General features: G+C 37.0%; 1 protein-coding gene across 5 annotated transcripts in view; it reads left to right on the forward strand.

The window, feature by feature from the left end:
- Positions 1-2,898: 2,898 nt before the first annotated feature.
- The window catches only part of BEGAIN (brain enriched guanylate kinase associated), a 158,906-nt gene continuing 147,951 nt past the window's right edge, over positions 2,899-13,853 (forward strand). The window contains exons 1-2 of one of the 5 annotated variants that reach the window (XM_050335616.1): positions 2,899-3,275; positions 6,197-6,326. In XM_050335616.1, the coding sequence (XP_050191573.1) occupies positions 6,276-6,326 (51 nt within the window). In that variant the 5' untranslated portion in view covers positions 2,899-3,275; positions 6,197-6,275. The remainder of the gene's footprint in view (positions 3,276-6,196; positions 6,327-13,853) is intronic. The other 4 variants (XM_050335621.1, XM_050335618.1, XM_050335619.1 and 1 more) reach the window with 4 other exon arrangements.

Raw genomic sequence — 13,853 nt, forward strand, 5'->3', positions numbered from 1 at the left:
TTGTTGTTCATGACAGAAGCTTGTTCAACAAAGAATTCCTCTGCCTTACCCTACTTTCATTTGGAAACTTGAACTGGAATTCCATGGGGCTAAATTGGAGCTGACCATTAACAGTTGGAAAAAACATTTTTAAACCTGCAAGATCCAAAAGGAAAAAAGTTATGCACAAAGGGGTGACCAATATTTTGGCTCTTTAAACTCCCAGCTGTAGGTATGCCAGTAGCTAAGGCAAATAAAGTCATTTCCTTTCCTCTCATGTCAACTCACTGGGAAAAAAAAGCCATTTCTCTGAAGAAATACCATGGTCTTTCTCCTTTCCTCATACATGGAGGTCTTGGTATATAATGACTGCTCGTTTGCATTTGGCTTGAACACACCAGTCTGCTTCTCAGATTATCAACCTGAACCTCAGGAAGTCTTCCACCATCTCCATATCACCATTGGTGAAACAGAGCTTAAATCAGTTCAGCAATTTAATTACCTGGGAAGCATCATCTCCTCGGACAGTAAGATTGATGCAGAAATAAACAACAGGTTAGCAAAGGCATACAGAGCTTTTGGTAAACTCCATAAAAGAGTGTTTGGTAAACTCCATAAAAGGCGAAACAAACACCTGAAGAGAAGTACAAAGATCAGCGTTTACAGAGCCATTGTACCGTTTACTCTTTTATATGGGTCTGAATCATGAGTAATTTACCGGCACCACTTGCGTCTCTTAGAACGCTTCCATCAGCGCTGCCTCCATACAATCCTAAACACCTACTGGATGGATTATGTGACCAACACGTCTGTCCTTGAACAGGCAGCAGTCACGAGCACTGAGGCCATGCTGCTGAGAACACAGCTGCGCTGGGCAGGGCACGTCTCCAGGATGCAGGACTACCGCCTCCCTAAGATCGTGCTCTATGGGGAACTTGCCACTGGCTGCTGCAAGAGAGGAGCCCCAAAGAGGAGATACAAGGACTGCCTGAAACAATCCCTCAGCCTTGGCCATATTGATCACCACCATTGGTCTACCCTGGCCTCCAATCGGGAGGCCTGGAGACACACCATCTATAACGCTGCTGCTGCTTTTGAGAACACAGGCAGGATCACTCTCGAGGAGAAAAGACAACGCAGAAAGAATCGCGTCTTGTCAATATCTCCCGGGGAGTCTTTCCTCTGTGCCTTCTGCAACCGGACTTGTCTATCTCACGTTGGCCTTTTTAGCCATCAGCACGCTTGTAGCAAGCGTGGGTAGAGCCCTTCTCAAATCTTCGTTCACGAAGCCTAGCCATGATGCTTCTCAGATATAACAGAGCTTGAGGAGAAGAATTTGCTAGTCAAGAGATCTTATAGTGGAAAAACTAGTTACAGAGCCATGCAGCGGTCTTGCTGCTTTGAAAGAAAAAAACTAAACCAGAAAAGAAACCAACCAAACTACTGCCACCCACCACCACCTTCTTCTCCCCCCCAAAAAAAATCACAAAGCCAAACAAAATAAAGAGCAGCCAAATATTTTCCATATCACTGTCAGTTAAAGCAAATGGGAACACAAGTAGGGATGCAGTTACAAGATGCTATGGTTACAGGAGTTCAACTCATGAAGACACCAGGAGTCATGAGTTGCTCTATGTCCCTACCTTGCAGCTGTTAGAAGCAATGAGTTATGGGTTCCAGGACTTTCTACTGAGTTTTGAATTCAGTGTCAGTCCAGAGGCATTAATCATTGTCTTTCAAGAAGCAAGATCTGGTTTTTCTAGTGAAAGAAAGGTGCTGCTGTTAAATTTGCCCCTGGGATGCTGTGAAGATCTACCTCCTTGAACAGCCAAGTTCTTGCACATTGTTCAATGATCAAAACTTAGTGGGAATAAACCCAAATCTTCTGACAGCTGACAAGAAGCAACTGTAAGGGGAAGTTCCTCAGCAAGCCCACTCAGACTGGGATGCATATGAGAACTCAACAGCAGCAGTGCAGTAATTTACTGTAACCAGTTCTCCTTCCCTGTCCCCTGATACCTCTTTTTTTTCCAAGTCAAGGTGTTGGGGTGTGGCTACCCCTGGCCATTCCCCACCTCAGGCTGGCAAGGTAATGATGCAGAGCATGAGTGATAGCACAGTTCACCTCTGTCTCCACATTAGAGATGAAAGATCCAGTCTTTTGGGCAAACCAAATCAGGATAAGCCAAAACCTGACTACTCAGAGTAATTTCTAATTGACAAACAGATCAGAAATCTCTTTCTACCTGAAAGCATCCTTGGGCAAAAGACAAAATAGAATGTTCCAAAATGCAGGGCTAAATTTACATATGCAGTGCAATATTGTAGATATCATTCACTATTGGGCCATGATGAACATATTTGTGTTGGGCTTTCCGTAGGCACACAAAACCATTTAAATACTTAAAATGGTAACATCATTTAAACCCCAAAACTATGTATGGTTCTATATGTTAAATATACAGATACATGTGGATCATTTTATAACCATAATTACATGTCTTTATAATTGCAGTGTTTCAGCATCACTAAAACCCCAAAACTGTGTGGTTTTATACAGTAAATATATAGATACATTTGGATGATTTTATAACCATAATTACATGTCTTTATATTTGCAATGGTTTGTGTACACACAAAAAATGTGATGTCCAATACTTTTTCTCACAAAATATGAAAGGCAAAACAAAATACATCATTTTTCACATCTGTGTGATCCCTTGGGTGCAGTTCCTACACTCTTCTCTCCGTGTTGGAGCTCTAGACATAACATACAAACACCAGAGCATAGGAGAGTAGCAGGTACTACAGATTGACTGTAATCAGAGCCTTGTCTCCTCTTAAGAGAATTCAGTGGGTGTTCCAAATTGAAAGATTTTGGCTTTACCCAGTTTTCTGTTTATATTCACAAACAATACTGACTCAATCACTTTCAATCTCAAGTGAGCATGACTAACCAGTAATCTCCTGCATTTGTGACATACCATGATCTTCCCTGATGCCGTTAAAGTTTGTGTCTACATGGAAAAGCAGTGCCAAGTTGATAGTGAATGACCCTTGATAAGTTATTCTGAAATTGCTTGACTTTACTCTGCAAGTTTAGTCTCTCATAGCAACATGGACAGCATATCATTCTATGCTGGTTTCATTAAAAGAAAACGATTCCATCTTTCAGTTAAAAAAAAAGAAAAGCTGTAACTGTTGAAGCAGCATGCACCTAATAAGCTACTTCTAAATCTGGCTCCATCATTTCAGTCTGTGGACTAGCAGAACAGAGCCTGCAGAATCCTTCTCAAGTAAGTATTGCTTTCTCTTAACAGCATGTTCGTTTTTTTCATTTAAAATGCATACTAGGTAGTAAAGAAGTCTTCAGCATTGAATTAGTGGTGCTGCAATATGACAACTGTATGCCTGCTTTAAACATGAATTAAAATGCTCTGTTGTTTCATTTGGCAGACATTACTGCCTTTGAAAGGAGTTAATACATTAAGGTACAAGACAGTAAATTATATGGATGAAGCTTCCCAAAGCTGCAGTGCTGAAAAGCTAACGAAATGATTTATAATTGACTGTCATTATAGGGTTTTTTTAAATGAGTTATGCATCTTTTATTTGCATAATGCTCATCATGGAACATGTCTATTTGATCTCATCAGAACTGGAATATATATTCTGAATATGCTACTGGTCATTAAGTATGAAATTAGCAGAATCATTTATATCTTCAAGAAAGGAAAAATTCAGATAGTGGCATTAATATTAATAAAGCTAATATGCACACTTTAAGCCTACCTCATGTTTGCATTAAATGATAGGGAAAGTATATATAGTGGATGACTTCGCCTAATTATACAAAGTATTAGTCAAACATTGCTAAACATAACATAGATGAAATAATTGTTTGTAAAAAAACAACATGAATGCATGACATTTTCCAAAACAAACATCACAGACTGTAGCATGCTTCTGCAAGAGCATTTAAACAGCTCTGATGGACATGTCTCTTTAATATAATGAAATGATGTGGGACTATGGGTGTGGAAGTAAAATAAATAACAATATTTTTCTTCATGCTGAAATTGCAATTGTAATAGAAAGGAGTTAGGAACTGGCAATGCACAGGGCTACCTTTACATTTGCAAACACACATATCCAAATGCAAACAAACATTTTTTTTTCTCTCTCATTTAGTCGTAGCTGCTTAGCATCAATTCCCGTGACATGCAACTCATTGCAAACATGCAGGTTTGCAGGACTCAGCAGAACTGTATTGTAGCTGTGTCTGAGACATTACAGCTCCAGTACTAATATCCTGGAAACATCTAGCACAAACGTATCCTATACCTCCAAAAATATTATTTATCTTATTTTTATGTGGGAGAAAATATGCTGAAAAAAAATCAGACTGTTTAGTTAACTTCCACAGAAAACTACATAAATACATCTCTCCTGCTCAAGTTATCCACCTCCCAGAAACCCATGACAACAGCAGTCAAGAAATTACCATGTATTTCTCTCAGTTATTTTCAAATTACCCATAACAATAAATTTTAAAACATACTGCCAACCCAACTCATTTATACACAGGCAAGCTTTTTTTAAGCAAACTTTTCCAGGACATATTGAAGCATGGAACTGGAACAACCATTTCCTTATTTACTGTGTAATAGAAATAGAAAGTTTTTGGCAGACTATGCATGTGGAGAGATAAACAATGGAAACAGAGATAATAAAATTAACATGTTACAGTTATTGTGAACAATAATAAATCCTTTTGCAAGCAACATTAGCTTCCCAAGGGCCAGCTCTGAAGAGCCTAATAAATTAGAAGCCAGTAAAGGAGAGGTTTAGGCTGACATCCCACAGCCCTTCCCAAAATCTCAGGAAAACTTATGGTACCATCCCTACCAGACTAAAGGAGACATCAGTGAGTAGTAATCACACTAACAAGCTTAGATCATTTCCACAGCTATTACTATTTATCAGCTAGAGGAAGCAATCATTGGTAACTATTTCTGAGACAGACTGCAAGGGTGAGAAAGAGGAAGAGAACTGCATTTGAGAGGCCTTCAAGAGGAAATGGTGACTTCCTGATTAAGGAGATAGCATTGCCTAGGTGAAAAGCTCATTCCTTCCTTACACTTTGTGATTTCCTAATCTTGCAAAAGAATGATCCTAATGAAATCCCATGAACCTACTACAGGTCAATTGTTTTTATGAAAGTCAAAGCACCTAGGGATTTGACCTGCTACAAAGAACTGTGAATTTTTGTATTATGCTCTTGAACATCTTAGTCTAAGACATAATTCACTAATTTGAATAAACTCACTGGACAGGGAGAAAAAAAAAAAAGAGATTATCGTAGCAACATCTTATTCCTTTGTGGTTTATACATTTAACAAAGACTTACTTTCCAGACTTACACTTTCCTCTATGTTTAACATTTAATTAGCAGAATTACATATTCCTGCAGATATAAAAAAAGATGACAAGAAAAACACTGCTGTACTGAAAGATCTCTTCAATACTCCTGGAAGCATCAATGGGAAGGTCTTTGAGTAGCCTTAATTCACCAGTGAGGTGATATCACATCAGAAAGGGACATTATATGGCTCCAGAGACAGCAAGACATTGCAGACTGTGGCATCCAGCATCAATTTAGCAATGGATTAAAGTAAAATAAACTGGTATATCAAATATCATTCATTTTAAAGTATAGCGTAATTAATGGGTGGGAAATATTTTCATTCTCCCTGAAGAAAAAGGAAGTGTATTTTTATTCCAAATTTGATTTTGCATGAGAAACTAATTCCATTCTTCCACTCACTTTTCCTCTCTACTGTCTTTAAATTGCTTATACTTTTTCATCCTATTTTAATAATAATAATAATAATAATAATAATAATAAGGCTGGTTAAGTAAGAAGATAAAAGAGAGAGGAAAATGAGGAAAATGGTACAACAAATTTAGAAAGACACATAACACATCCTACTTCAAAGAAGGACAGGTTTAAAGACTAGACTCAAAGGATTTGACACTTCCCTAAAAATACACATTTTCAAGGAGCAGTGGAAGAAACTAAGACTCTTCATCTGTGTATTCTCAGAAGGATCAATTATTTTACTGTCTTTTCACCAAACAACTACAAAGTGAACTGGAGACACAGAATCAAATGCTAGTGTAATGCAGATGACCTACAGCTCTACCCATCCTACAGCACGGCTACAAAAACGGTACAGCGTGTGAAGAAGAGCTCATGGAGCAGCTGGCTAAAGCAGAAACTGAGCAAGAAAAAGATGATGTTGGCAGAGGATAGGAAGCATTTTGAGGACTCATTCACAGTCCAGGTACGCAGCCGCGGTTGGTCACTAAACACAAATCTGATAAAGAAACTGTTATTCACAGATGCTATTACTTGTTAGCTAGGAAGCTCTATCTCTCTTGAATGGGGACAAAAATTTCTCAGGTAGGTGATATCACAAGCTTTAAGTGCTAAGAATTTCCAACTTGAAGAAAAAGCTTTAGTGTATATGGTTTGAATCTTGGTCTAACTCTACAGCTTCATTTCTCTGGCTTTTTTCAACAATAGTAAAATTTCTCTTCATGGGAAAATGAAGGGGAAAAAGTCCTTTGGTAATTAAGGGTAACCAAATATCATTATATAAAGCTAAAAGTATCTTTTATATTTCTTTGAAATACTTAAAAAATATAGGCAGCAACGTGTGTCCAGAGTGCAATTTTCTACTGGTAGGGAGCACAACAGCCAACAGATTACAACCAGTACTAATTTGACTTAGTAACTCATTTACACAGTAATGGAAGTCCATTACACAGTAATGGAAGGTCCTCTGACAATATGATACTGAATGCAGTAAGGACGTGTGTCAAATGGACTGGGGTACTGTTTTTAAAAAAAGTTTAAAATTGGTATATAAAACCACTTTGTGCTTACATTTTTCTCTTCTTTAATTTTTAATTTATTTTTAAATCTATAAGTATAGCTTACATTTTAATTGGGTGGCTGTCTTTAATTTTACTGCAGCTGTAGCATTTGTCAGAAAGCAGTAGCTTTGTTTTCAGGGTGCTGCAGGATTTATATTAGAAAACGTCTCTAATGCTCAACACTTCTTACAGGCCTATCACAGCTCTGTGTAGTATACAGCTGTAAATTAAACGAATCAGACTTATGTCTGTTGACAAGAAAGATGGCACAGCAATTTGTTGCATTGTGTTTGGTCATTGTAATTGTAAAATGAATAAATGTTTTCCTCATCATCGTGGAAAAGTAGATGAATGTGAATTTAGAGGAATTTAAGTGCAAGATTGGATGCAGACACTGTCCACCATGCAGATTCCTGCATAGAAGCATGAGTTTCTTAAATGTCTTTGATCTGTAAGACACCACAGTACCTTTTCAACTCCTTTTCATGCTAATAAAACCCACCATCTTTTTAGAATCCAGACTGATTTAATGGTGGCAGGACAGGTCCAATGTTTGCTTTGTCATTACATGATACAGAACTACCAACAACTGAGAGAGGAAGAACTGATTTTAAGATTTTAACTTGTTCCCATTAGCAGTAACACATTAAAATAAAAGAACTGATCTTTCTTTATACTGGTCGTGAAGAGAGCTGCATTTGCTACTAAGTTAGAGGAAATGTCTACTGACATTTTCCTTAGGACTGAAACCTTTCAAGTGGAATCTGATGAGGCAAAATGAATACAGACAACACTGACTGCATCTCTGCTCCATTAGAAAATGTTTGTTCTGAAAGGAAACAAAAAGGGTGAAAGTAATATTTAGCATCCTAGAAATAGACATTATTCCTATTAATTTGGAAATGTGATAGAGACTAGCTAAATAGAACAACTCTGAAAAGAATTTAAGCCAACACTGTCTTGCTGATAACACTGGACTAGACAACCTTGTATGAAAAATAAATTTGTATTTGGCAACCATTACAGAAAAAAAAGTGTAACCATCTGCTAAAAGAAACACAGAGGGGAACACTTGTATTATTTAAAGAGATAAACTGAAGTGCAAAACTGAAAGGTCCCATAAAACATTTCAAAATTAACTGTATTAAGTGTAAAGAGGAGTGGATGAGATAAAATTTTCATTAAAGACAAGAGGAAAGAGTATATCTGAACAAGCATGGGCATTGGGAGAGTTGGGATATAGCTATTTTAAGAGTGGAGTATCTGCTGATGGACATACACATCTATAGGGCAAACTGAGAACTTTGAAATGAATCACTATTCCTACAAATTCTAGAATCCAAAATCTTGGATTCTGCTCACTGGCTATAAAAGGCTCTGGAAACCAGTCTTAACTGCAATTAAAATATCCCTCAATATTGTTTAAAAATCAGATTTACTTTTTTGCATTAATAACTTAAAGCTTTCTTACTAATCACAAAATGTGGGAAACCTTTATACTTGTTTGATTTTTCTAGTGTAGATAATCTGCTGAAGATATTATTGTTAATGTATCAAAAGGCATAATTTTAGATATACAGAAACTTTGCACGTGTCTTTAGTATTAAAACTGTTGAAAAATGTTGTCTGCTTTGTCCCAAAAGTGATCATCTCTTCCAGATCTCTACACAAAGAAACTTCCAGTTGTCATAACAACATCCTTCCACAAATACAAGATAGCTTGTACTTGCTTTTAATACAATCAGCAAAAGTTAAAAACTCCTGAAGATTAAAACTCAAGGATTTTATTTAAAAGGGAGGGTGGAATTAATACATAGACTTTAAAAAAAAATTCCCACGAAATTCAACTTTTAATTTAAAATCTTCAGACTGTAGAAAAATTCCATTGCATCAAGTCATATATGCAGGTAACCCCGTTATGCTCCATTTTTATACAAAGGTTTCTAATAATGTCTTTGTAAAATGACACTCAGAATATAAATAAACCTAAATGAACCTTCAGGAAAATCTTTGTGTGTTTTCCTATGTAACAAGTTTACTGGACAAATCCCCTAATGCTTCAATCTTGTTAAAGGAAATACTGAACCATTATGAAAGTCTCATTTAAGCTGTGATCTTATCAATCATTCTGTTATAAATGTCCCAGATTCAACACTCAGTTTATCAGGAATGAATCAGTATTGCTCTGTTTATATTCTCATATTAACACTAAAACAGAATAGAGCATCTTAGCTCTTACTCCACACAAAATTGCAAACAGTATCCACTTGAGTCCCTAGAAATGGTTCACTTATGAGCAAGTCTTGACAGTATCTAAAAATGTCAGCTCGATCAGGGTTTCATTATTCAAGATTGTGTATTAATGCATAGAAAAAGTCAGTCCTTTCCTAATTTCTTCAGTTAACGGTAGCTACAGATGAAAGTTCAGGTGTTGATCAAAGGTCAATGAACTAGGTAATGGCAGAGCTGCTGACTTATTTACAGTAAAGTCTGTCACTTGGATCAGACAGTTTTCAGTTGATTTGCACAGACATATTATTCCAACAACTGTGCCCACAATTTCTAAAGTAGGGCAAAATTAATCTAGAAGTTTTTCTCTTAAGGTTATTTTAATGTTAATATGACTGGTTTAGAAGAAGTTAGAAATCTGGCAAGCATCCACCTAGCAGGATGGCATATTGTAGCAATAAATAACAGAAGAATTTGAGCTCTCTGAAGGTATTTATTCCAAGAGTGCCTTCCAGATTGTTGCAGCAAAGTATTGCCATTCACAGACGTACCTGTTTGCACTGGAACAAGAAATACCCTATATCAGCAATGTCTCCAAAGATATTTAAATATAGAAGGTAAAGTAATTTGAACTCTTCAAAAATCAAGTTGCTTAACATATGGAAAACAAATCATGAACATCAAATCATTATAAAAAGGTTTAAAATATCAAACATTCAGATTTTTAAACATATTTTAATATTCAGCTTCTCCGTTCATGCCTGTGACTAGTGGTAATAATTTCTCTGATTCAGGTAGTCTCTAGAGAATATTTTGGTGTATTTATTTTAGAGAGAACACTGAATAGTTACTATTACTATAAACTTTGATAACATCTATTCCAACCAAGAGTCACAATAAGTGGGGGGAAAAGATTTATATCATTTAAGTAAGAATTATTTTTCATTTTACAGCTGTTGATAAGTTTTTTCTTAATAACTTAATATGTATGTGTCGTATGTCTCGAGTCATCAAGCAGAAACCATCTGAAGAAACAAAAACTGCAGTATAAGCAGTATATGACACCCACAAGTATTATGTACCTTACCTGTGTTACCTAAAACCCACAACCTGGTATTTTTTCTATTTATACATTTTTATATAATATATAAGAATATATTTATATATTTATACACATATATATATTACTACTATACAAGTGAAATATTTCAGAACAAGTGGGTTCATTCCTGACAATAGAAAAGAATTATGTGATCCATTTTTTTTGGCTGTACCACAGTCTTCTGATTCATACCTTAAAATTTGCACATATGCAATGGAGAGCTGAATTTATGTTGGTAGTTTACATAGCTTCGTTCATGTACAAATGAGCCCCATCTCTCATGAATAAAAAAGCTGTTCTCCAAATATGTACAAGTCTTTACAGGTTCTGGCTCAACAATGAGGCTTGCTCTGTTTCTGAAACAGGCATTATTAATAAAGTCCATTAAAACTGCAGAACTCACACTTTGCCAAGCTCTAATGGATCTAGAAAGCAGAAGAGCTAAGATACATTAGAACAGACCCGATGTGTTTCTGAATCCTGTTTGCTTCAATGAGTAACCTTAAGTTTGTAAAAGTCTGTATCAGGTGAAAATTCCCTAAATTCTGGCTTTGCAAGAGTGGAGTAGTGCTGTATTGTTCCCTGACTGCATTGAAAAGGTCATGAAAATCTTTATGTTGACAATTGAAGGCATTTTGCAGCCCTTTAAGCTGTCAACATTCACATTGAAGTGAGAGAGGAATAAATTCATCTAAAACAAGACAATGTGAATAGGATTTATGCTTTTTAATCCACATTATCTCTGTGATCAGGATAATGTTTGCAGTGTACAATAGAATGGCACAGTCCCATAGAAAATATGGAAGCATTTCAGAAAGTAATTCCAGTAAAAGCAATTGATTTCTGATGTGTTGAAAGGATCTTCATGTCCCCCTGTTATTTGCAAAATTAATGTACTTACTATGTTAATTTGAGAGATTTGCAACACTCCAGCAGCTTTTATGAACTATGATTTAAATAAGTGTTGGAATTACCAACATGGAGACAATAAATTCTATTATGCAGTGGGTAAAGTACCTTGTAATGAGGGACCTAAATGTCTGCTTTAAAAGTTCATGGAACTATATTTCAGCTCAAGCTGCTGTTGACCTGTGATCTATACATGATACTTTTAAATGTGCTCTTTACTGACATTTTACCCTCTTCTTTGCCACTGTTTTCTAATCCTCAGTCCCTTCTAGAGATTCTCCCCATGTCCACCTGTCCCAGTGTTTAAGGGAGCTCACTCAATTTTCTACTCGTGATTCTCTTCTCTTTTCTTTCTGCATTTGCTGCCTTTCATCAGTCAGAAAGCCATGGTGATGGCAATGACAAGTGATGTAAGCAGAGTCTGAATCCCACCAGACAAAAAGAGTTACATCACTTGCTTTCACCCTTGTGCTCAAGTAAGGAGATTCAAAAACAGCCAGAAAAATCCTTTTGAATTTATCAGTCAGTTCATTCTCTGGTCAGTTCCAGTGGCAGCACATCACTGGGACACTACAAATATGCACACTGATTATACAGTCAGATTATAGACTTAGCCTCACCTAAACAAGCCCTTAGATTCCTGCATATACAAACCAAAAAGAGAAATTCTGCACTCTACAGTTCAAACTTGCCTGTCTATGAAGATAGTCAATAATGAGAAGAACTTCACATACAAGGTACTGAAAGAACCTATCATTACTATTCCAAACTCATTTACAATGCTGAAATATTTCAGCCTGCTTTGGATTCTAACCTTTAAAAATTACTTTAGAATAAAAATTATGGCAAGAAAAAGCAGGCAGAAATGAGAATCATGTTTTCTTTGCTTTTCTGGGTCTAGCAGATTTGTCACTATTCTAAGAGAAGAGCAAACACTAGTAGCATTAGGACAGTATAGCATGACCTTCTCTACTATTGGATTTTAAAAAGCCCTGAAACAGAACCACCCCAGACTTTACTTAGTGAGAATTGATCCACATCATGGTAGTTCGGTTTCCAGTTCAACAGACAGGAATATATCATATGTTGCTTTGGATCAATGAAAGCCCATGCTCATCCACTAAGCACTCAATACACTGGAAAATTTGCATGTCCTATAGATTCTGTTCATTAGTATGTCTAATTAAAATGATGAGAGTGTGCTATTGATCTAATTATGAAACATATACATAATTTGGGATTCATATGGGAGAAAATGTGGTAGCTGCACTGTTATGCCTTCCAAAGGCATACCTGTTGTCTTACAAGATAGAGAAGGATTTATAGGAATCCCTTGCACTGACACCAGCTGACACATAGACACAAAAATAAATGGGGTCACTGTCAAAGGGCTCCATTTCCCCAACTAAGCCAGAGGGTGCTGTGCCTGGAAGACCAGCCAAGCAAGAGAGGGTTGGCAGGGTGAATGAAGAAAGAGCATGCAATGCATCCACCGCCGCATGTGCACCAGAAGTAGGAACTGATGCAGAGAGGAAACTCTCTGGAGATTTGACGATGAACAGTTACTCAAAACGCTGCAGCTCCAGTGAGGACAGCTTTGAGTTACAGGGTAGCACAAGGTCAGAAGCTAAAAGCTTTGTTAAAAGCAAAAATAAGGATGAAGGCTATCGACCCCATCGATCAAAGCACTGCCAGAAAGGGGGTGAAAAAACTCACGGACTGCAACACTCTTCTCTATATCCAGCAGAAGTGGGAAACACAAACCAAAAGCTCCAGAGGCAGAAGAAGACTCACAAGAAAAGCAGTTCCTCTGCATCTGACTTGAGCTTAGTGAGCCAAGGATCATCAAGTTCATTGTCTGTTGTGGAAGAAAAAATAGAAGCTAAACTCAAATTCTCTCAATTTATTAATGAAGTTACTTTCAGAGTGCTTGATCCCATGAGCCTGAAGGCATACCGAGCTGCTAAACAGAAAAATACCTTTCCATCTGGTGTGAGAAGTCTAGATGATTTTCATATTAGGAGAAAGTCTCCTGAAAGCTGGAAAGAGAACATTCTAGATGGAAAAAACCATGAAGAAGTAGACTTTGAGACTCTGAGAAGTGACGACATCGTGGCTGGAGCACGAACACACAGATTAGAGAAATCATTGTCCCTCGATACAACTCCTTCTCTTAGGTCATTTGATAATGGTGTCTCATGCAGAACAAGATCTGGCTTGCCTGTCGAAATTATGATTTCTAAAAGCAAAGAAATGCCAGCCACAAAATCTGCATCTCTTCCTAGAAGTACAAGCATGGTGAGCTCTCTCTCAAATAATTTCTTTGGGTGGTATGTGACAAGTACTTTTGCATTAATGTGACTATTTGAAAAATGTTTCTGTCTTTCTGGGTGGGCTTTTACCATGTACACAAAGTTTTCTCTGGGGTGGGAACAAACATGGGAGTGTTTATTTGTAGTGCCTTAAGAAACCAACTCTAGAAGGTATGGGAGGAAGGGAAGACAGGATACAATTCCCCAGTCCTTTTAGTTTGGTGACTTAGGAGATGACTTTACAAAATCAAACAAGAAAAATATTACTGCACTGCAATGAACCATATATATAACCAGGTCAGCTTGATACGAACAGTCAAGGAATTCTCAGAAAAGGGTGAAGAGAGCACTGTGAGAGACTACTCAGGTATTCAAGCTCA

The sequence above is a fragment of the Myiozetetes cayanensis genome, unplaced genomic scaffold, assembly GCF_022539395.1.
Source record: "Myiozetetes cayanensis isolate MyiCay16 unplaced genomic scaffold, myiCay2020 scf6-25, whole genome shotgun sequence".
Lineage (NCBI taxonomy): Eukaryota > Metazoa > Chordata > Aves > Passeriformes > Tyrannidae > Myiozetetes > Myiozetetes cayanensis.